The 24,065-nt window shown below is 50.2% G+C and overlaps 1 protein-coding gene and 1 long non-coding RNA gene across 2 annotated transcripts in view; one reads left to right on the plus strand and one right to left on the minus strand.

The window, feature by feature from the left end:
* Window positions 1-11,758, minus strand: part of ZXDC (ZXD family zinc finger C) — a 44,807-nt gene extending 33,049 nt beyond the window's left edge. Inside the window, 6 exon segments of the mRNA XM_055344277.1 lie at window positions 1,755-1,925; window positions 6,736-6,866; window positions 7,805-7,883; window positions 7,978-8,130; window positions 10,646-11,408; window positions 11,411-11,758. Coding sequence (XP_055200252.1) covers window positions 1,755-1,925; window positions 6,736-6,866; window positions 7,805-7,883; window positions 7,978-8,130; window positions 10,646-11,408; window positions 11,411-11,617 — 1,504 coding nt within the window. The 5' untranslated portion in view covers window positions 11,618-11,758.
* A 316-nt stretch (window positions 11,759-12,074) lies between these two features.
* On the plus strand, window positions 12,075-15,764 carry LOC129522122 (uncharacterized). Its single transcript, XR_008666891.1, has 2 exons — window positions 12,075-12,159; window positions 15,734-15,764. It is a non-coding gene; the product is annotated as an uncharacterized LOC129522122 (long non-coding RNA).
* Window positions 15,765-24,065: the final 8,301 nt, after the last annotated feature.

Raw genomic sequence — 24,065 nt, forward strand, 5'->3', positions numbered from 1 at the left:
GATGTTTAGAAATTAGTAAACGTTAATTCTTACAGATCATCTAGACCAAGGTTACAATGGTCCAGACTCGCTCCAGCACTTCTCGGTCTATGTGACCCCAGACAAGTCCCTCTCCTTTCCAGCTCAGCTTCATCAGGGACAGAGCAGTGAAGATGCCCCTGCCCTGGGACTGCCATGAAGGGGGACTGCAGCAGCCCGTCCAGCGCTTGGCAAAGCCCCTGGCAGCATCCACAACAGCGGGTGTTCCCAAGCACACGCTTCTCACCAGGCTGGCCCCGGGACACCACCTCGTTATCTCCCCTGACCATGGCAAGGAAGAATGACACACAAGTCAGTCGATGGCACATTATGAATTCACAGCCTGGGCAACACAGGCACTACAGAGCCCCTAAGATGTTCTCATGTGGACACAGAGCCTAAGGAAGCTCATGTGGGATAAGTCATGCTGTCGCTGACTGCACAAGTCCAGGAGCAAAGAGGCCAGGTATCCCATAGTGCCAGCTCAGAGCCAGCAGCGACAACCCGACCGCTGAGGGCCTCTCAACGCCAACCTTAGGCTCTTGAGGATTCTGTGAGTGAGGTGACAGCCTCTGACAGGAGTCCTCCCAACACCTAGAGTTTAGAAGGGCAGCTTCTTTAAATCCCAAGCAGAATGGCAATTACTATTAAAGCCAAAGGAATGAAGTGACCACATCTAAACAGGATGGGAAGAAGCCAGAGGAAGGACATTTCCTTTGGAGAACTAGGCAAATTCTCTTCTGTTTTATAGACGAGGGGACTGAGGCTTGAGGGCCTGTGCCCTGGCTTGGATCACACGGCTAGGAAGTGGCTATGCCCTAAGGCTGGTGCTGCCTGTCACACAGGTGGCAGGGAGGCAGCAGGCTCAAGTAACTGTAAGGCCAGCCAGCACCTTCCCTGCCAGGAACAGCAACCCTACCGCGCCCCAGGGGGCAAGATAGTTGGAGCTCCGGGGCAGAGGCAGCGCACAGCTGCCCAGACCCCTCAGAGTCCTGCTCAAGGGGTTGTGTGTGCAGTCTCAAGAGGCAGACTGTCAGTCCCACTCAGCATGTGGCCAGATGACTAGGCCTTCAGGGGCCCAGAATCCCCTGACTACTGCTGTGGTTCCCTCTCTGCCCTCTCCTCCCCAGGCGCTCAAGCTTGGCCCCCGGCTCACAAGGTGCAACACCACTCTGTCTGGCCTTCCAGAACTTTTCCTCACCACGGTGGAGAGGAGACGGAAGTGTTCAGACAGCACAGTAGGACAGGGAGAAAGGAGTGAAGAGAAAACAGGGGAGGGGAAGGCTCAGAATTCAGGCTCAAAACTCACAGAGGGAGACAGTTTTAGAAGACGTGCTAGGAAAAGCAAACCAAGTAAAACACTGAAAATAAAAATACATATACATAAATATTTCCCCCATAGATAGATAGATAGATAGATAGATAGATAGATAGATAGATACACACACACACACAAGTAGAAGACTGAATGCTCCTCAAGGGAAGTACTTCAGAAACAAGGGAGGGATTAAGGGTCAGAGGCAAGTGGCAGGAGAGACCCCAAAAGATGCCAAATGCCACTAGGCTTTACAGCCATGGTCCATGGACTAGTTCAGATTTCATTGTGCTCAATTTAACCTCTAACCACGCAACTTCTGGAAGGGGCGAAGGACAGAAGGACAAGCTTTGGCTCCACTGATATATGTCAAGCAGACACATCTTTGCATAGCCCAAAGAGGGAAGTAAACCGAGCAGACCTGGGCGCTGGCTATGCTGTCGGACAACGTGTGCCTTCATGCTGTGCTTGGAGGTGAAGAGTCTGTTACAGCTGGAGACTGGGCAACGGCTTTTTGGAGCACCCACGTCTTGCAGGTGTTTCTTAGAGTGAATGTAGAGGCTGCTACGGGCAGAGAACCTGGCACAGCACCCTGGAACGAAAAGAACGATGAGTGGTAAAAGTGAAGATTCCTAAGGAACTGGTGCTGACATTTCCTCCCAACACAGTCCTAAGACAATGGTATGTCCAAGCTCTGGCCACTGGCCAGGGAAAGACACACAATACCCCTTGGGGCAGCATCACGAACATAAGGGCCAAGGCAGGCTGCCCCAAGCTGGGCCTCCCTGGCATGCAGATTATGCCAGCTGGGAACAATCAAGGCCCAAAAGACTCAGAAATACATTTTGACAACTCTCTGCCTACTGCCTAAAAGCATTTAGATGGAGAACTTGCTCCAGCTACCACCATGGAGAACTACATTATGACACCAACTAGGTGGACAGGGAGGACCCAGCAAGGCCCATTTGATAAAGGCTTCTCTGTGTCCCACTGTTTCTGTGGGCCCAGCAAGCACTTGTTCACCAAAAATGTACTAGTTTTCATTTTCCTGTGAAATGCTTACCTTCCCTTTTAAAGTCCCAGATCCCTACCCACCCTTCTCTTTAGCTCAGGATGACATACATACTTCATTTTGCCTGTCTTTGGAATCTCATGTCTGTGTGGGTTTTCCATACACATGAAATTAAATTTTATTTTCTGTTAATCAGCTCATATTGGTTTAATTTAGTCCACCTAGAACTTTGAATAGCAGAAGAAAATTCTTCCTCCCTGACACAAGGAATTAAATTTGAAAGCAAACTGTATTTAAAAGGAAATAGGAGTCCCCCATCAGTTGTGTAGAAGACACATAACCTTGACAAGCCAACTCTAGACCTGTTTCTTCACCCATGACGTAGGCTGCCGGGGAAAGTCAGTCAAATTACATGTCAAACAACCACTTAGACGTTCAACTGCTAAAAATTTGTATCAGTCATCTGTATTTAGCTACTACTGTAAAAACTGGAACCCTATTTAGAGTTGGAAACCATCTCACAACAGATCACCGAAGCCACTTCCTCTTATTTTACCACTGAAAAACTGATGCCCAAAGGGATGAAGCAAATGACCCTAAATCAGGAGCACAAGTGGAGCCTGGAGGGGGAACTGCCTTGCTGACTACTCAACAGCGTAGCCAGTCAGGAAGACCACAGACCGGCGTGTGTGTCAGAAGGAAAACAAGACAAATTAAAAACAACACCTTCCCCTTCCCCTTACCTCCCACTGCTGGAGCTCTGTACGAATACACACAGAGTTGGGAAGCACAGTTCTTGGTAGCTACAAGCCTGTGGCCTGGTATGGACATATAAACACCCAGCTGTCCTAACAAAGGGCAAAATAAAACCAGTGCTCGTGCCATAAAGTGTTCTAGCAGCAGAAGAAACAGCATACCTCTTAAGAGAAAAAAAGGTTTGAAGAGGTAGGCAGCATTTGAGGTGACTGGATCTTGACAAATGATAAGGGGACACACAGCAGAGCAGGAGGGTGTGTGGGCCAAGGGAGCTGCTATCTGAGGTGTGGAGGCCACAAGGTAGGGTGGGTAGAGCTTGGATTCTGGAGCCCAACTCTAGCTCGGCCCCTACTGGCCATGTGGCCTTATTTATTCTTCCTGGATCTTTCTGTTTTCTGTAAAGCAGGAATGGCACTTGCCTCACAAGGGCTATAACGGCTACATGTAAACAATGCCAACCTACGGAGTGCTCGCACAGTGTCCAAGAAAATGGAACAAGCATCACAGCACTTGTAGCACCTTCCTGGGATGGCGAGGTGGAGCTGCTGGAGTCTAGGGCCTGGGAGAGGCCTATTTTAGGAAAAGAGGCTATGAAGATAGAATATAGCCAAATGACTAAAGATTTTGGCTGCCTCTGAAAGGAGTTTTGAACTTACTTCATTTTCAAAGGCAACCTCCAGCTTGTTTCCAGGTCAGGCTCATGAGAGAACATTTGGAAAACACACAAGAGAGAGCAGACGCCTCCAGTCTCACCCTGAGGTACATTGTCGGCAATGTGTACTTTGCTCCACACAGTCCCCAGGAATACTCTGTACACACAGTGTCCCTCGCCCCCCTTGTCCAGCTGGGACTCCTCAACACAGGCTTAAGGAGGCACGTCACAGAGCAGAGGCACCAAAAACACTTGCTACCAATCTACTTTGCCAAGGACAGGGATCAACCACAACAAGGAGGTGTGCCTGTGGTTTCCATTTTTAAAAATATTTGCTAACTCAATAGGAAACAAAATACACTTCATTTTCACTTGTATATCCTTTGGTGGCCAGGAATGTGACCATTTCTCCCTGTGTGTTAATGGCTGTCTTTTCCTAACTGCAACATTATCTACCAAGATTTTTATCTATTCTTAATAAATCAAAGCTATTAATACCCAGTACCCCACACTTATACCAAATTATCCCCACCCCAAGGAGGGGCAGAAATGGCCCATCAATGACAAATGCCATGGGAATCTCAACTCACACCTCCCAACCTTGACTCTATACGGAGCGCCACACATACTAGAGAGGCCGCTGCCACCGCCCCCACGCACGCTTGCGCCATCCTCAGTCAGCCATCCTGCCCTCCCTCATACACACTCCCTGCTGTGTAACCCTACCCTCTGTCTCCTATGTTACTATGAAAGATGGGTGGTGGTGGTTTTTTGACTTCTTACTGTTTTTAAACTTCTATTATAAAACATTTCAAACATTTCAAAAACAGAAAGAATGGTCTAGTCATCCAGGTTCAAGAACTCTCAGCCGATCCAAGAAAGGGTTCTAGGATCCTTTCCCAGGACTCCTGCCCTCACCTCCTCCCCCAGGAGAGCACTCTTCAATCAAGCACCACTGGTCACCCCCTCTGCACCTGCCTCCACCTGCTCAAAGCTCTCCAGGACACAGCTACTGAAAGGCAGAAGCCACCCCTTCTTCTGTAGCCAGCTAGCACCCTTCCTCTTTCCCTCCGTCACAGACTACCTCCTGCTTTACCCTACTCCACCGCTCAGGGCACTGGAGCAGGGTTCTGTGTAAGCTTCTCCACTGGACCTTAAACCTCAACCCTCACCCTGCAAGACCCCACGGACTCTGCCAGAGGAGCCCAGGGTCCTCATCGAGCTGTCGCACCTCAGCACTCAGGACTGACTCCTCCCCTTTCCCAAACATCCTCCTCTCTTGGCTTCAGTGCTGCTAATGCTACCACTCTTCCCATTTGTTCTTAGGCCCCTCCCATGGTTCCCCTTCTTCTTTTCCACCTGAATTTGTGGCGGTCCCCAGTTTTTGTCCTAGGCCTTTTTTATTGAATAGCAGTGGTAACAATCACAATAGGTGACATTTGCTGTTTTCTATATGCCTTGATTAAACCTGTGACCTAGCAGGGCCCTCTCACGACACCCTGTGTGGTTTTATGATCACTTCAAAGATGAGGAAAAGAGGCAGAGAGCGCTGGAGCTGCTTGTCAGAGGTCACAGAACACCCTAAGTAGCAGGCCTGGTATTGGAGTCCGGGAAGCCTCAGGTCCTCAATCACCACACCACACTGCCTCTCTTCAGCCTACAGCGATCCTTGAACACTGCATCCACTTCTGTGGCTTAAATCATCACTACGTGCTGCCTGCCGCACTCCCAGCCCACCTCCTCACCAAGTTCAGCAAGCAGTGTATCCCTGCCTCCTGAGTATGTGAAGCTGGAAAGCCTGTGGGCACCTAAAATGCATGCAGCACATTGTGCTCCTCCAACCATGGGCCCTGTGTGTCCACCTCCAGTGAGATGCTGGCCCCAACTACTGCCTCACCCTCAAGCCCTCCTCCCAAATCCATTACCAGGTACTGCTGGTACACTGCCTAACTCCCGTCTCTCCCGCCTGTGCCTGCTCTACCTTCCCACTGCCAAGCTCCATGGCGGGCACCGGCCATCTCCTCAGGAAACCAGATGGAGCCTGAGCTCAAACATGGTCCCATCACACCCCTGCCCCGAGCACCCAGCCTGCTGCTCTCACCACTCTGGGAGACACCCTACACTGGCCTCTCCTGCCTCCTCTACCCTTAGCTAGCTCTGCCTCCTTTTGCAGCTGACTAGGAAACCATTCCCATGCCCCCACAATAGGAACCTTTGTGGCCCCACAGCACCCTATAACTACTGGCCTACCTGGTGTGCCCCAACTGGAGCTCCGATACAGGGGGAACTGTGTCTTTATTAAACTACCTGTATTATCTTCATGATATTCTAGGAACTGGTCTTAGCTTCAAATTGGTCTTTTCCAGATAAGGAAAATAGAAGCTAGCCTGATATCATCAACTTAGGGCAGGAGGAGCCAGGAATCAGATTCGCAACCATACACTGACCTGCTCTGCCCCTCTAGCACATCTGCAGCACTTACACTAGGGCCAGCACAGACAAGCCAAGCCACAGAGCTGACTTCTGGCCAATGAATCATGCCTTCCATGTTTCAGAGGAAAAAAAAGAAATCCTAATGCTTTTCTTAAAAGCTAGACTAACATGACTGCCGTCCAATCACATAGCTACCACTTACTGAATCTGTGATAGGTGCCAGATGCCAAAACAGCCATTTTTCACATGTTATTTCACCTAATCCTCACAACCACCAAGTTAAACAGATAATAACAGATCTAGTGAGCCACAGAGCCACAGATCTAGTGAGAGCACCTCAGAAGCAAGAGTCAAACCAGATTGGATTCTAAAGTCTGTTCTTTTCAACACACTGTTCCCAACAGAGAACAATTAAATAAAAACTGGCCACTTAAATCGAATGCTGCAACTTATACTCACCTTGTCTAAAACTTACCTTTAAACAACTTAAACTTACAAAAACAAGGACATGTACTAGTTTATAGCTCAAAGTAATATATTAAAATGTACCTTCCACGGGACACTCAAATGGCTTTGTACCCAGGTGGGTGATGCTATGGCCTTTCAGGTGCTCTGCTCTGGTGAAAGACTTCCCACAGCCTTCAACGGGGCAGGTAAACCTCCGGTCATCATCATGTTTCCTGTCAGAAAAGAAAAACAGGGAACGGTGATTACAACACAACGTGGAAACACCAGACCTCAGAGGTGATTCTTTGTTTAAAAGTCTGCAAATTACAAATTCTTAGCATTTAAAAAAAAATGACCCATACATTTCAGAAAAAATCTTAATTCTATATAGCCCATGTGGGAAGGTTTGCAATTTAGCTAAGCCTGCAATCAGAAATTTGACTTTAATGACAAAGCTGATGGGAAAGTCAAACACAACAATTAGTGCTGCTCCATCTAGGAGCAGCCGGGTCCCAAATGTATTGCTGAAGCTACTTCTAATGTTTAGAAATTCTGATAACAAACGTGGTTTCCAAGCTACAGAGGGCAAAGAGAAGGATGCACAGAAAACAACTGCAATGTTAAAAGGACCCCCTCAAGTCCATGCATAAACACTGTCCTTTCCTAAGTAATGTTGTTGTACTTAAACCCCTCAAATCCGCCGCAGCTGTGCAAGCACAGACAGACAACCCAATCTCTGTCCCAAAGCAAACCAGGGAGAATAAGAACATCGAAGGTAGAGTTTTTGTGAAGGTTAAAGGAGACACATCTGTAAAGTGCTGAACATCACCTGCAAGCAGGGAAAGCCCCCCAAGAGCATCGTTACCAGCACGGAAAGTTTGTAATGACATCAGGAAAGTTTCTTCCACAATGTTAACTTGTTTTAAACATCAAATGAGATATAAAGCACATAAACTACATTTAAAAAGCAGCATATGTAGAAAAACTGATATTTAGGTGATCAGATTCTGAGCGGTTTTCTTTTCATAGCTTTCTGAACTTTCTAAACTATCTACAATGGGCTCCATTTCTTATAACTTAAAAAAAAAAAAAAGATATTTAATCCATAGGCTTCTACTACTAACAACTCATTCATTCTTTACTGGTAATTCAACCAAAACATAAAGATTACCTTTTGTGCCGTAGGAGTTTAGACATGCTGGTGAAGGTCCAGCCACAACTGTCAGAGTCACAAATAAAAGGTCTTTCACCTTAGAAAAGAAAAAATTACACCACATAAGCATAAATGCAAGCTACCACAAAGACAAATCTTAGGTGCAAATAATGTATTCTCTAGCTCATTACCTGTATGACTTCTCAGGTGAATTTTCAGGCGACAGGCTTTGTCATATTGTTTGCTGCACCCAGGAAAAGAACAAGAAAAGAGTTCTTGTTCCCTAAAGTGGGCTCGGTTATGGGAAAACAGAGCACTCACTGTGATGAATGTCTTCTCGCAGCCTAAACGAAGAAAACACAAACCCTGCTCACTGGTGTGACAAAAATCACATAACACAGCTAAACTAGTTACCGCTCCAGGACACTATTCACACTGAAGCAGATGAGAGAAAATGAGTCAGAAGCACTTCCAGAAAGTTACATTCACTGTTACAACCACTGACTTCTGGCTTTGTAATAGTGACTAAGGGGAGCCAATAAGCACACGCAGGCCACCTGTTGTGATGTGACTTGGATATGAAGCAAGTGATCAAAGGAAAGTCCTCCAATCACAGCCACGTGCTCCCATTTCCATAGCATGGATCTTTCTCACATTTTGTGAACTCAAATGTCAACGCTGTCTGTGTGAGGCCAAAGAAAAGCCAAGGAGAGAAATTAGATACTAAGGAACAAGGAAACTATCTGGGAGGGTTAAACTTGGAAGGGCCACAAACCATTGTTCTGAGACTCGTCCGCCTCCACAGGTGAGCCTGTGTCCTCTACAATTACAAATGTGCTCCCTGACATCCTGTGTACACGACAGCAGCTCCTGCTGTCACCTGGCTTCTCCTTTTGCCTATTTCACCAGGATTCCCTGACATCAAAGAAGGCTATCAGGGTCATCTTCATTCATAACGACCATTTCTTTCACTCCCATCTTCAACCCCAGCTGAGCCACCAGAAAGGAGCCTACCTCAGCAATCCCCAGACTTCCCCCATCAATTGGCTCTCCTTTGACAAAAAGGTTCAGTGCTTAAATAGAGTAGAAAATACCAGGTTGCAAGATGCTGACCAGGTAGCTTTGTGGCAGCTCTTTCCAGAGCCTTTAATATGCTACCACTGTGCCAAGCAGATATATGCTGCACATCACTGCCTCAAAGCACTAGTCCCAGGAACCCTACTTTCCCTGCCAACATTTCACTGGGAAATGCTTAACTTCCTAAATGCCCTAAAATCCTCCTCTTCCTCAGCATAAATCTGCCCTCCCTCCCTACTCTATTTGGGCTTTGGTGTACTCACGTTCTCCCAAGAAGTAAATTTCTCTGCTTTAGCAAGAACTGCCCTCCCTGCAATCAACAGTCAAGTACTTTGATCCTGCCCCCTGCAATCCTTCCTACATGGAACCCCCACCACCACCATTCCCACTGCCTCAGTGAACTCTGGTCTAGAACACTGAATGGGGCGTCACTGGTCCCTCCCCTGAACCCACCCATGTTGAACACCATGGATCATCCAACCCAAAACTCTCAGGGGGACTTCTCACCCTAAAGCAAGCTAGATCCCTAATCTTCCTAGCATTATACTTGGAATGATGTTCTTTGTGCATTTTATTAGGGAGCACAGTATAAGCCATTGACATTCAGCGTATAAATGAGAAAGGCTCTGAAACAGTGCTCCAAATCTATATTCTCCATGAAGAGGGATGAACAAGACCATCGAAAAGTATGTGAAAAAAAAAATATTAGGACCCATTGATACGTGTTTTTCATTTCTTTTCAAAATCCTTATATTTAAGTGTATTTTATAACATACGCATTACTGTAAGAGCACTGCACATATTTAATACATCAATACACACGCAGGGTGCATGCTAGACACATAGGTGAGGTTTTGTTTTAATGAAGCGGATGTGGAAGGTCCCTCCCACACCCTTCCAACTTTAATCCCCACCTCACAGCACTACGGTGGCCCACATTCCCTGCCTTGGCTTTGCAGTGTCACCCACCAGCACTGCCTTCCACCCCAGTGGCCACAAGACAACTCCTTCCCAGGCAGGAATCTTCTCTTCCTCCTGGGGAGGCACACTCTCCCTCTGAGACCAGCTGAACCTCTCTATCTTGGTGGAGTTCACACTTTCCGAGCCTGCAGATGTAGACAAGGACAGAGAGGAAAGCACCCTTCCCTGGATTTTATCCACATTGCGGGGCCTCACACTGCTCATTCATAAAACGAGGATAATTTTTAAAACTTCCCAAGACCGTGAAGTCCAAAGGAAATAAAAGCATAAAGTGCCAGAAAACTGCACCGCACCACACACCTGTGACTATTCCCTTAGGGCCTTGGGGTGTTGCATCTGGCCAGAGTCATCTGCGTTCCTCCCACACTGGAGCGTGTGCCACGTAAATACCTGCTAACTGAACTCCACTGATGAAAGGTCCCAGAACACAGACACCTGACTCATAAAGCAAATCCCTGGGAAGATGCTTTATCGCCCTCATTAACCTGAAGCACCTTAGGAGGGGCCTGCTGCCTCCACTGAGGGGAAGGCAGGCTGTAATTACTGGCGCTCCCTCGCTCCTGAATCCCCGTGGTAATGCGGGGTGGAAGTGTCAAACCGAAATCACCTGGAGAGAACTGGGACACAAACACCACAGGGCTCCGCTCCCGCCCCTCACTCCGGGCCCACGGAATGTAAATCCTGCCCCGCCGAGCAGAGCAGCCGAGCAGCCGGAGGCGGGCGGACGCCGCACCCGCCCTGCGCGACCGAGTCTGCAGCTGGGGCCCTGGCAGCCCCCCGAAGCCCGCGGCGCGCAGTTACCGGGAAAGTCACACTTGTAGGGCCTCTCAGGTTCGAAGTGGCTGCGCTGATGGGAGCTGAGTTTGGCGTGCGTGGGAAAGCGCTCGGAGCACACCTCGCACTTGAACAAGTTCTCCTGCTCGTGCCCTTTCATGTGAGCCTTGAGGTTGTACACGGTGGTGAACTTCTTGCCGCAGCCGCCCACCGGGCAGCCGAAGGGCCGCAGCTTGTCGTGCGACTGCAGGTGCCGCTTGAGCTTGTAGGAGGTAGTGAAGGCCCAGCCGCAGCCGTCCAGGGGGCACTTGAAGGGCCGCCGGCCCTGGCTGCTGCCGTGCGTCAGCAGGTGCACCTTGAGCTGGTGCTTCTTGGCGAAGGAGAGCGCGCACTGCGGCTCGGGGCAGCGGTATCCCGGGGCGCCGAGGCCGGGTCCCTGGGGGCCGCGGCGGCCCTCGGCCGGGCTCGCGGCCTCCTCTCCCGGCGGCGCGGACGGGCCCCGGGGCGGCGGGCCGGGCTGCGGCGGCGCGGCGGCCAGCGTGAACACGCCGTGATCGAAGCGCACCAGCAGGTCCTGGCTGTTGAGGGTGACGGTGCCCGCGAGGCCCGCGCCGGACCCGGGGGCGGCGGCCGCGCCGCTGGGGCCCTGCGGAGGGCAGCCGGGGGGACTCGCGCCAGCGCCGGGCCCGACCGCCCGCCCCCCGGGGGCCTCGGCCGCCGCCCCGCGAGCCACCTCCAGCAGCACCACGAAGGAGTCGCCGCCGTCCTCGAGGGGCGGGGGCTCGGCCCCGGGCCCGCCGCCGCCGCCGCCGCCCCCGCCTCCCCGCGCAGCGGCCCCGGCCCGCCATCTTCCGGGCCCCGCAGCAGGAGCAGGCGGCGGCGCGCGGGGCCCGCGCCGGGCGGGGGCCCCGGGCCGCGGCGGAGTCTACCGGGGCCGCCGCCGCCGCCATGTTGGGCCCCGCGCGCGGCCGGCGCGGCGAGCAGCTTCGGGAGGTCCATCTCGAGCCCAGCCGCGGCGTCCGGCCGCCGCCTCGGAGGAAGCGCGGTCCGCCCCGCCCAGCCGTGCGCGACGGCGCGACGGGGCGACGCCAAAGCCGGGTGCGGAGCACGGCCGGAGTCGGGGCCCGAGCTGCGCGTGCGCGTAAGGCGCGGGGCGCTGCGCGAGGCCTGCTGGGCTGGGAAGGTCTGCGCCGCGCGAGGCCTGCTGGGCTGGGAAGGGTCTGCGCCGCGCGAGGCCTGCTGGGCTGGGAAGGGTCTACGCCGCGCAGGCGCGTCCGCGGCGCCTGCCGGGCGGGGGCGGGGGCGCTTCCGCCAATCCGGGCCCCCCGGGCTGCGCTCGGCCTCCGTCTGCGGGCCGCGACGCTCGTGTCTGCCACCCGGTAATGGGTTAGTCACAGCAGCCGACTGCCTTCTCCCTCGCGGGTGTGGAGAGACTGAGGCGCAAGCAGCTTGAGTCTCGTACCCGACGTCACAACCGCCGGGAACCGGGAGTCCGCCTCGGGCAGCAGGCCCGGCGCCGCAGGCCGCGGCTCACAGACCTGGTGCGCCCCGCCCCCCCCGCACTCTTCCCTCTGCATCCCCCACTGAACTCCGCCCCCCCGCGTACACTTCCCCCTGCTTCCCCCACTGAACTACGCCCCCCCCACCCTTCCCCCTGCTTCCCCCACTGAACTCCGCCCCCCCATTCTTCCTCCTGCTTCCCCCACTGAACTCCGCCCCCCCCCACACTTCCCCCTGCTTCCCCCACTGAACTCCGCCCCCCCCACACTTCCCCCTGCTTCCCCCACTGAACTCCGCCCCCCCACTCTTCCCCCTGCTTCCCCCACTGAACTCCGCCCCCCCCCCCCCCGCACGCTTCCCCCTGCTTCCCCACTGAGCTCCGCCCCCCCAACTCTTCCCCCTGCTTCCCCCACTGAACTCCGCCCCCCCCACTCTTCCCCCTGCTTCCCCCACTGAACTCCGCCCCCCCACTCTTCCCCCTGCTTCCCCCACTGAACTCCGCCCCCCCACTCTTCCCCCTGCTTCCCCCACTGAACTCCGCCCCCCCCCCGCACTCTTCCCCTGATTCCCCCACTGAACTCCGCCCCCCCCCCCGCACTCTTCCCCCTGCTTCCCCCACTGAACTCCGGCCCCCCCACACTTCCCCCTGCTTCCCCCACTGAACTCCGCCCCCCCCACACTTCCCCCTGCTTCCCCCACTGAACTCCGCCCCCCCACTCTTCCCCCTGCTTCCCCCACTGAACTCCGCCCCCCCCCCCCCCCGCACGCTTCCCCCCTGCTTCCCCACTGAACTCCGCCCCCCCCAACTCTTCCCCCTGCTTCCCCCACTGAACTCCGCCCCCCCCACTCTTCCCCCTGCTTCCCCCACTGAACTCCGCCCCCCCACTCTTCCCCCTGCTTCCCCCACTGAACTCCGCCCCCCCACTCTTCCCCCTGCTTCCCCCACTGAACTCCGCCCCCCCCCCCCGCACTCTTCCCCCTGCTTCCCCCACTGAACTCCGCCCCCCCCCCCGCACTCTTCCCCCTGCTTCCCCCACTGAACTCCGCCCCCCCACACTTCCCCCTGCTTCCCCCACTGAACTCCGCCCCCCCCCCGCACTCTTCCCCCTGCTTCCCCCACTGAACTCCGCCCCCCCCCCCGCACACTTCCCCCTGCTTCCCCCACTGAACTCCGCCCCCCCCACTCTTCCCCCTGCTTCCCCCACTGAACTCCGCCCCCCCACTCTTCCCCCTGCTTCCCCCACTGAACTCCGCCCCCCCCCCGCACTCTTCCCCCTGCTTCCCCACTGAGCTCCGCCCCCCCCACTCTTCCCCCTGCTTCCCCACTGAACTCCGCCCCCCCCCCCCGCACTCTTCCCCCTGCTTCCCCCACTGACCTCGCCCCCCCACACTTCCCCCTGCTTCCCCCACTGAACTCCGCCCCCCCCACTCTTCCTCCTGCTTCCCCCACTGAACTCCGCCCCCCCCACACTTCCCCCTGCTTCCCCCACTGAACTCCTCCCCCCCACACTTCCCCCTGCTTCCCCCACTGAACTCCGCCCCCCCACTCTTCCCCCTGCTTCCCCCACTGAACTCCGCCCCCCCCCCCACTCTTCCCCCTGCTTCCCCACTGACTCCGCCGCCCCACTCTTCCCCTGCTTCCCCCACTGAACTCCGCCCCCCCACTCTTCCCCCTGCTTCCCCCACTGAACTCCGCCCCCCCCCGCACTCTTCCCCCTGCTTCCCCACTGAGCTCCGCCCCCCCACTCTTCCCCCTGCTTCCCCCACTGAACTCCGCCCCCCCCCCGCACTCTTCCCCCTGCTTCCCCCACTGACCTCGGCCCCCCCACACTTCCCCCTGCTTCCCCCACTGAACTCCGCCCCCCCACTCTTCCTCCTGCTTCCCCACTGAACTCCGCCCCCCCCACACTTCCCCCTGCTTCCCCCACTGAACTCCTCCCCCCCACACTTCCCCCTGCTTCCCCCACTGAACTCCGCCCCCCACTCTTCCCCCTGCTTCCCCCACTGAACTCCGCCCCCCCCACTCTTCCCCTGCTTCCCCACTGAGCTCCGCCCCCCCACTCTTCCCCCTGCTTCCCCCACTGAACTCCGCCCCCCCCCCGCACTCTTCCCCCTGCTTCCCCCACTGAACTCCGCCCCCCCCCCCGCACACTTCCCCCTGCTTCCCCCACTGAACTCCGCCCCCCCGCACTCTTCCCCCTGCTTCCCCACTGAACTCGCCCCCCCACACTTCCCCCTGCTTCCCCCACTGAACTCCGCCCCCCCCACTCTTCCCCCTGCTTCCCCCACTGAACTCCGCCCCCTCCCCGCACACTTCCCCTGCTTCCCCCACTGAACTCCGCCCCCCCACTCTTCCCCCTGCTTCCCCCACTGAACTCCGCCCCCCCCACTCTTCCCCCTGCTTCCCCCACTGAACTCCGCCCCCCCCCCGCACTCTTCCCCCTGCTTCCCCCACTGAACTCCGCCCCCCCACACTTCCCCCTGCTTCCCCCACTGAACTCCGCCCCCCCATTCTTCCCCTGCTTCCCCCACTGAACTCCGCCCCCCCCCACTTCCCCCTGCTTCCCCCACTGAACTCCGCCCCCCCCCACTTCCCCCTGCTTCCCCCACTGAACTCCGCCCCCCCACTCTTCCCCTGCTTCCCCCACTGAACTCCGCCCCCCCCCCCCCCCCGCACTCTTCCCCCTGCTTCCCCACTGAGCTCCGCCCCCCCAACTCTTCCCCCTGCTTCCCCCACTGAACTCCGCCCCCCCCCCCCGCACTCTTCCCCCTGCTTCCCCCACTGAACCCCGCCCCCCCGACTCTTCCCCCTGCTTCCCCCACTGAACTCCGCCCCCCCCACTCCTCCCCCTGCTTCCCCCACTGAACTCCGCCCCCCCCACTCTTCCCCGATTCCCCCACTGAACTCCGCCCCCCCACTCCTCCCCCTGCTTCCCCCACTGAACTCCGCCCCCCCCACTCTTCCCCCTGCTTCCCCCACTGAACTCCGCCCCCCCACTCTTCCCCCTGCTTCCCCCACTGAACTCCGCCCCCCCTTCCACCTGCTTCCCCCACTGAACTCCACCCCCCCCCTCCCACCTGCATCCCCCACTGAACTCTGCCCCAGCCTCGTTCACTGTTGCCTGAAGCCTCGCCCCACCGCTTGACCCGGACTCTGTCCGCAGCCCCTCCGCTCTGCCTCCCATCGCTGGCCTCGGGTCCAAGCCCCTATTTCGCGGCTCTCCTCTTGCGGGGGACACCGCCATGGACCCCGGCCCGCGTCACCCTTCGGCCCAACCTAGCCTCTCCGGGGATCCTCCAAAAACGTAGTCAGTTGTGCCCCGCTCTGCGTGTCACTGCTCTCCCAGCCTGGCTGGCCGCCCCCGGGCCCCCCTGCCTTGCCCGCCCCCAAGGCTCCCCCATCGTTTTCCATTTCCTCCAACCGGCCAAGCTGCTTGTGCACCGCACAGCCCCCTGGTCTCTGATCCCTCCGGGAAGACCGGCCTCCTGATCAGGCATGGCCTCACCCAGCGCCCTCTTCTCCTCCTCCCCCCTGATGGGTCACCTCTTCTAGCTCTGTTACTGTTGTTGGTTTTGCCCTTGCCTGGAGAATTCATTGTCCGTGTCCCCCTCCAGGGTGTAGACTCGTTTTGGACAGGAATGGTGCCCATCTCATTCACAGCTGTGCGCCCAGAAGCTAGCAGCAAAGACTCTCAGTGAACTTTTATTGATGAATGCTTTATTATTAAAAGTACTTTAAATACAAGATATATGTATGAATTTATGTCCCAAAATATAGACCATTCAATAATAATTCGTCCATTCACTATTGGACGAAAGAATAATCTTTTGCACAAACGGTCCTAGGACAAGTGGATATCCACAGGTGAAAGAATGAGTTCGGACCCCTACCTTCCACCAGACACAAAAAGAAACTCAAAATGGATCAAGGACCTAAAATGTAAGAGAGAAAACTAAAAACTAGTAGAAGAAAACAGTATTTGTGACCTAGGATTACGGGATGATAGCCTAGATATGAAACTAAAAGCACACACAATGAAGGAAATAAAGTGGGCTTGGTCAATACCGAAAACTCCTTTAAGTCAAAGAACAGCAGAAAGAAAATGAAAAGGAACCCACAGACTAGGAGAAAACTGCAAATCCTATATCTGATAAGCAACTACTGCATAGAACATATATTTAAAAACCCATGATTCAACAGCAAAAAGACCACCCAATTTAAAAACAAAGGATTTGAATAGACCTCTCTCAAATGTCTATTCAAATAGACATGTACAAATGGCCAATAAGTACCTGAGAAGATGCTCAACAGCATTACTCATTAGGGAAATGCATATCAAAACCACAAGGAGGTAACATTCCTTATCCTGTAAGAACAATTTTTTTTTTTTAATGAAGGAGAAGTGTGAAAATGAAAAGTTGGAACTCTCATACATTTCTGCTGGAAATTTAAAACTATGAAGCCAGTGTGCAAGGAAGCTTGGCAGTTCCTCAAAAAGTTAAATATAGAATTTTCATGTGACCCAGCAATTCCACTCCTAGGCATATGCCCAAGAGGAATGAAAAGACATTCACACAACAACTTGTTTGTGAATGGTCATAGTGGCATTATTTGTAATGCTGCATAATAAAAAGTGGAAACAACCAAGTGTCCATCAACAGACAAATGGGTAGACGGAATGCACACAATGGAATATTATTCAGCCATAAATAGGAATGAAGTACTGATACAGGCTACAACATGAGTGAACCTTTAAAACATGCAAAGGGGAAAAAGCCAGACACAAAACACTATGTACTATGGGTTTCCACTGGTATACCCAGAAAAGGTAAATCCATAGAGCCAGAAAGTAGATTAGTAGTTGCCAGGGGACAGAAAGGGAGGGAAAACTGGAAATCATGGCAATGCACTATAGTGTTTCTTTTTGGCATGATGGAAATGCCCTGGAATCAGACAATGGTGATGGGTATGTAAGACAGTTGAATATACTAAAAACCACTGACTTGTACACTTTAAAATAGTTCTGATTATGTTCTGATTGACTCTGCTAAAAATGTATTGTTGGGAAAAATCATTGTCAAACATTGTTTAGAAGGACCCCATTTGTATAAGGAGAGAAAACTATACCTATGTTTACATGCTTGCATATCCTTAGAAAGTTTCTAGAAATATACACAAGGCACTGCTAGTACTTGTGACTACTTCTAAAGTGAGGTGGGGAAAAGCACCTTCACTTAGTACTTCTTTTCTGTTGGCACTATTTGCTTTTATTTTTTTTTAAGATTTTTGTTTATTCACAAGAGACAGAGAGAGGCAGAGGGAGAAAAGCAGGCTGCATGCAGGGAGCCCAATGTGGGACTCGATGCTGGAACTCCAGGACCACACCCTGAGCTGAAGGCAGACGCTCAACCGCTGAGCCACCCAGGCATCCCCTATTTGCTTTTGTTTTATTTTTTTTTAATTTTTATTTATTTATGATAGTCACACAGTGAGAGAGAGAGAGGCAGAGACACAGGCAGAGGGAGAAGCAGGTTCCATGCACCGGGAGCCCGACGTGGGATTCGATCCCGGGTCTCCAGGATCACGCCCTGGGCCAAAGGCAAGCGCCAAACCACTGCGCCACCCAGGGATCCCTTTGCTTTTGTTTTAGATCATGAGTGGGATTTGTTTTTGTTTTTGTTGTTTTATTTTAATTCCAGTGTAATTAACATACAGTATTATGTTAGTTTCCAGTGCACAATATAGTGAGTGATTCAACAATTCTAAACATTACTTAGTGCTCATCAAAATAAGTGTACTCTTAATTGCTTTCACCTATTTCACCCATCCCTCCCCTCTCATAACCACTAATTTGTTCTCTGTATTTAAGAGTCCAGTCTCTTGTTCATCTCTTTTTTTCTGTTTCTTAAATTCCACATGAGTGAAATCATATGGTATTATCTTTCTCTGGCTTACCACCCATGTCATTGCAAATGGCAAGATGTCATTCTTTTTTATGGCCAAGTAATATTTCGTTTTGTGTGTTGTGTGTGTGTGTTGTGTGTGTGTGTATCATATCTTCTTTATCCATTCAACTGTCGATGAATATTTGGGCTGCTTCCTTAACTTGATTATTGTAAATAATGCAGCTATGAACATAGGAATGCATGTATCCCTTTAGATTAGTGTTTTTGTATTATTTGGGTAAATACTCAGTAGTCCAATTACTGGATCATAGGGTAGTTCTATTTTTAACTTTTTGAGGAACCTCCATACTGTTTTCCACAGTGGCTATACTGGTTTGGATTCCCACCAACAGGGTGAGAGGGTTCCCCTTTCTCCACAGCCTCGCCAACACTTGTTGTTTCTTGTGTTGCTGATTTTAGCCATTCTGACAGTTGGTATTTTATTGTAGTTTTGATTTGCATTTCCATGACAAAGATTGGTGGTGAGCATCTTTTCATGTGTCTGTTAACCATCTATATGTCTTCTTTGGAGAAATGTCTGTTCACATCTTCTGCCCATTTTTAAATTGGATTATTTGGGTTTTTTGGGCATTGAGCTATATAAGTTCTTTATATACTGTGGATATGAACCCTTTATTAGATATGTCATTTGCAGATACTTTCTCCCATTCCATAGATTGCCATTTAGTTTTGTTGATTGTTTCCTTGGCTGTGTAGAAGCTTTTAATTTTGATGTAGTCCCAATAGTTTAATTTTGCTTTTGTTCCCCTTGTCTCAGGAGACATATCTAGAAAAATGTTGCTATGGTCAGTGTCAGAGAAATTACTGTCTATACTCTCTTCTAGGATTTTTATGGTTTCAGGTCTCATATTTAAGTCTTTCACCCATTTTGAATTTATTTTTGTGTATGGTGAAGAAAGTGGTCCAGCTTCATTCTTATGCTTGTAGTTGTCCAGTTTTCCCAACACCATTTGTTGAAGAGACTGTCCTTTTCCCATTGGATATTCTTGCCTCCTTTGTCAAAGTTAATTGACCATATAATCATGGGTGTCTTTCTGGGTTCTCTAGTCTGTTCCATTGAGCTACGTATCTATTTTAGTGCTAGTATCATACTGTTTTGATGACTACAGCTTTGTAGTGTATCTTGAAATGTGGGATTGTGATACCTCCAGTTTTGTTCTTTTTCAATTTTGCTTTGGCTATTTGAGATTTTTTTTTGTGGTTCTATACAAATTTTAGGATCATTTGTTCTAGTTCTGTGAAAAATGCTGTTCATAATTTTGATAGCGATTGCATTAAATCTGTAGATTGCTCTGGGTAATATAGATATTTAAAAAATATTTATCCTCCCAATCCATGAGCATGGAATTCTTTCCATTTATTTGTACCATTTTCAGTTTGTTTCATCAATATTTATAGTTTTCAGAATACAGGTCTTTCTCTTCCTTGGTTAAACTTATTTCTAGGTATTTCATTATTTTTGGTGCAATTGTAAATGGGATTGTTGTCTTAATTTCTCTTTCTGTATTTAGTCATTAGTGTATAGAAATGCAATGGATTTCTGTATACTGACTTTGTATCCTGCAACTTTACTGAATCCATTTATCAGTTCTTTTTTTTCCCCCATTTATCAGTTCTAATAGTTTTTCTAGAAATCCTTCAGGTTTTCTACATATAGTATCTTTTCATATATAAATAGTGACAGTTTTACTTCTTCCTTACTAATTTGGATACCTTTTATTTCTCATTGCTGTGGCTAGAACTTCCAGGACTATGTTGAATAAAAGTGGTGAGAGTAGACATCCTGGTCTTGTTTCAGACCTGAGGGGAAAAGCTCTTTGTTTTTCCCCATTGACTATGAGGTTTTTCATATGTTGAGGTATGTTCTCTCTAGAGGGAAAGGTTAAAGGTTTTCATCATAAGTAGACATTGTACTTTATCAAGTGAATTCTCTGCATCTATTGAAATGATCACATGGTTTTTATCCTTTCTTTTATTCATGTGTTGTATCATGTTGATTGATTCCCAAATCCTGAACTACCCTTGCATCTCAGGAATACATCCCACTTGATTCTGGTGAATGATACTTTTAATGTATTGTTGGATTCAGTTTGCTAATATTTTGTTGAGACTTTTTCTTTGTTCATGAGAGATATTTGGTAACTATAGAATTCTTAAGATCATGAGTGTTTTTAAAGTAATTTTTATAATTAAATAATTTTTTTCCACTATGGAAAACAGTATGTGGTTCTTCAAAAACTCAACATAGAATTACCATGTGATCCAGCAATTCCATTCCTGGGTAAATACTGAAAAGAACTGAAAGCAGAGACTCAGGTATTCATACAGCCATGTACATAGCAACATTATTCATAGTAGCCAAAAGGTAGAATCAATCCAAGTCTGCATTGATGGATAAATAGCTAAACAGAACATGGTGGTTTATGGTTACAATGTACTATTATTTAGTCCTCAAAAGGAAGGAAATCCTGACACGTGTGATAACATAGATGAAGCTTGAGGACATTGTGCTATATGAAATAAACCAATCATAAAAAGGATAAACCCTGTATGATTCCATTTATGTGAGGTCCCTAGAGTTATCAAATTCATAGAGACAGACAGTAGGATGGTGCTTACAGGGGTTGGGATGGACGGAGGGTGAGTTAGGGCTTAGTAGATACGGAGTTTTTCCATTTGGGAAGATGAAAAAGTTCTGAACATGTATTGTGGAGATGGGTGCACAATCTGAGTGTAATTAACGCCACTGAACTGCACTCCTAGAAGTGGTTAAAATGGTAAATTTTATCACAATAAAAGAAATTTTGGTAGGACTATGGATGAGTTGCATCTTTTCAATTTTTCAGCTTTTAAAAGATACTTCTAGGGGTGCTGGGGTGTGGCTCGGTGGGTTAAGCACCTGCCTTCTGCTTAGGTCATGACCTCAGGGTCCTGGGATAGAGCCCTGGGTCAGGCTCCCTGCTCATCAGGGAATCTGCTTCTCCTCCCTCTGCCCGTTCTCCCACCCACTCTTGCTCACTCACTCTCTCTCTCTCAAATAAATAAATAAATCTTTTTTTTTTTTAAAGATACTTCTGATATTTTTCACAACTTTTTTAAATGGGTGAAATCAGCCTGACTAAGCATTTGGCAAGGACTCATTTTACACTTCTACTGCCAGAGGTACTCCATCACTGCAAATAATAGGGCTTATAGTGAGGAGCAGATGTGCGAACTCATATGCTGGGCTGTTCGGTAGTGTCTCCATCAGAGACAGGAACCCTGCAAGCATTTGTGTATAGGAAGTGGTTTGGGGCAGCTAGAGACAGACTGTGGTTTGGGGCAGACCAGCTGACACACAGGTGCTTGTCACATTTGTTTGCATTTGGGGAAAAATCTCACCAGCCCAGATGTTGCTGGGTGCCCAACACTTCAGTGGGGCACAAGGTTACAAGAATACCTAGTTCCAGGGGTCCCAAAACAGACCAAGTTCGGGCATTCAAGCTGTCAAAACCCAAAGACAGAGAAATGAGCAATGGCGAAACAAGAAAGGAATTAATTTAGCGAGGCCACCATCGGGAAAACAGCAGACTAGTGTCCCAAAGACTGTCTCCAAAGTGCCGAAAATAGTTCCTGGTTTATTTATCTATTTTTAATTTTTATTTATTTATGATAGTCACAGAGAGAGAGGGGGGGGGGGCAGAGACATAGGCAGAGGGAGAAGCAGGCTCCATGCACCAGGAGCCCGACGTGGGATTCAATCCCTGGTCTCCAGGATCGCGCCCTGGGCCAAAGGCAGGCGCCAAACCGCTGCGCCACCCAGGGATCCCTAGTTCCTGGTTTATAGCAGGAAAATGTGGGTAGGTGTGTGCAGGTGGGCAGTGAAGGTTTTATCCTGGGCAGGGTCTTGCTGGCTCAGGGTGGTCCTTACTGCTTCAGGGGGCAGTTTCATTCCCACTAAGGGATGCTTTGCCACAAGGGTCTTTTGCCTGAATTAAGAGACAAACTGAAAAGAAGAATTTAATGAATTACAAAGTACAGATTGAGGTCAAAACCAAGGATGCTGAAGTCCACTTTGAGCACTCTGATGGCATCCCTGTGGCCTTTGAATTGCCAATGTCCATGTGCAGGGCATCACAAGTTCGGGCAGGAGTAGGGATGGACTGCAGTTGGGAGTTCCAAAGTGTATGTTTTTTCCAACACCACTGAAACAGGGAAACTAAAAGGACCCAGTAAAAACTGTTTAGTTTTTTTGTTTTTGGACTCTTTTCCTGCTTCCATTCTTGCTAGGACCTGTTCCTCAGCTTTACACATGCCTCATGGAACAGATATGTGTGTCCTTGTAAAGGTCAAGGAATCAATGATTTCTTTGGAGGCTTCCAGCACAATAAGGCAGTATCTAAGGAGTGGCCGGTGGTGTCATAAATACTTTCCAAGACCACTGACTCACCAAGACCCCTGGCTCCAGGGCGTAAGTGACTTATGGAGGACACCTAAACATTTGTCTGTATTCCTGGATGCCCAAGAAGACACCAGCACTGAACCACAATCCTCAGTAAAAACCACAGACTCTAAGCAAAGTTGAGATTCAGTCATTTTCCTTTCCAAGTCTCCCAGATGTTCTGTCTATATGTGCTCTCTCTCTGTCTGCAATAAACTCTGCTCTCACTTCCTCTCGGTGCATTTGATTTCTATACTGCACAAAGCCAAGGATCTTCTTGGCTGTCCTGTGGGTCCTCAGACCTGGCCAGCCTGCATCACCACCAACCAATTAGCCCAATTCTGACTATCTACCTGCAGATAGCACCAGATTGCCTAGGTTATGAGCTCAATCCTCCAAGACTATACCCGCCTGCCGCCCCCACACACACCAGTTGCAAGTCCAGGTTGCTTCTGATTGACCAGCGATAGATTGGAGGTTCCCATGACCCCTTCCTTAGCTTTGATTCCTATGCTAGGACGGCTTGCAGAGCTCAGAGAGACGTTTTACTTACCAGCTTACCAGTTTATTATAAAAGGACAGAACTCGGGAACACTAGGGAGAAGAGATGCATAGGGCAAGGTACGGGGAAGGGGCTCAGAGCTTCCATGCCCTCTCAGCATGTCATTCTCCCCAAATTTCCAGGTGTTCCCCAACCCAGAAGCTCTCCTAGCCCTGTCCTTTTTGGGTTCTTATGAAGGCTTCAGTACTCAGGCATGATTGATCAAACCATTGACCATTGATGATTGGTTCAACCTCTAGCTCCTCTTCCCTCTCCAGAGGTCAAGGTATAGGACTGGAAGTTCCAACCCTCCCATCACTCCTTGGTTCTGCTGGCAACAAGTCCTCATCCTTAGGTATTATCCAAAAGTCATCTCATTAACTAATAAACTCAGATGTACTTGAAAGAAGTTTGTTATGAATATCAAAACACCTTGATCACTCTTGCCAGTTAAGTTAGGAAATTCCAGTGACTATCATAAATAAATAAAAATTTAAAAAAAAGTTAGGAAATTCCAAGGGTTTTTGGAGCTCTGTGCCAGAAATGGGGATGAAGACCAAATATATACTTTTTATTATCAATCAAAATATCTCCATTGGAGATTTCTGTGATGGTTAACTTTACCCATCAATTTCAGTGGGCCATTTTAAACATTGTTTCTGGGTATGTTTCTGAGGGTGATTCCAGACAGGATTCCCATTTAAATGGATGGCTCTTCTGCAAGTAGGTGGGCATCTGCAATCTCTTGAGATCTCAATCTGTTGAGGTCTAAAAAGACCAAAGGCAGAGGAATAGGAGTTCCCTGTTTCATAGCTCACTGAGCTGGGACACCTCATTGTATCTTTTCCTGCTCTGGAATGGGGATTTACACCACTGTGAGCCTGGTTCTCAGGTCTTCAGACTTGAACTGAATTATGCCTCTGGCTTTTCCAGGCCTCTAACTTAGGAATCCATGGGCCTGCCATAATATATACAACAACATCTATATGTAGACATCTATAGCATTCTCTCTCTCTCTC

The sequence above is a fragment of the Nyctereutes procyonoides genome, unplaced genomic scaffold, assembly GCF_905146905.1.
Source record: "Nyctereutes procyonoides isolate TBG_1078 unplaced genomic scaffold, NYPRO_anot_genome, whole genome shotgun sequence".
NCBI classification, from domain to species: domain Eukaryota; kingdom Metazoa; phylum Chordata; class Mammalia; order Carnivora; family Canidae; genus Nyctereutes; species Nyctereutes procyonoides.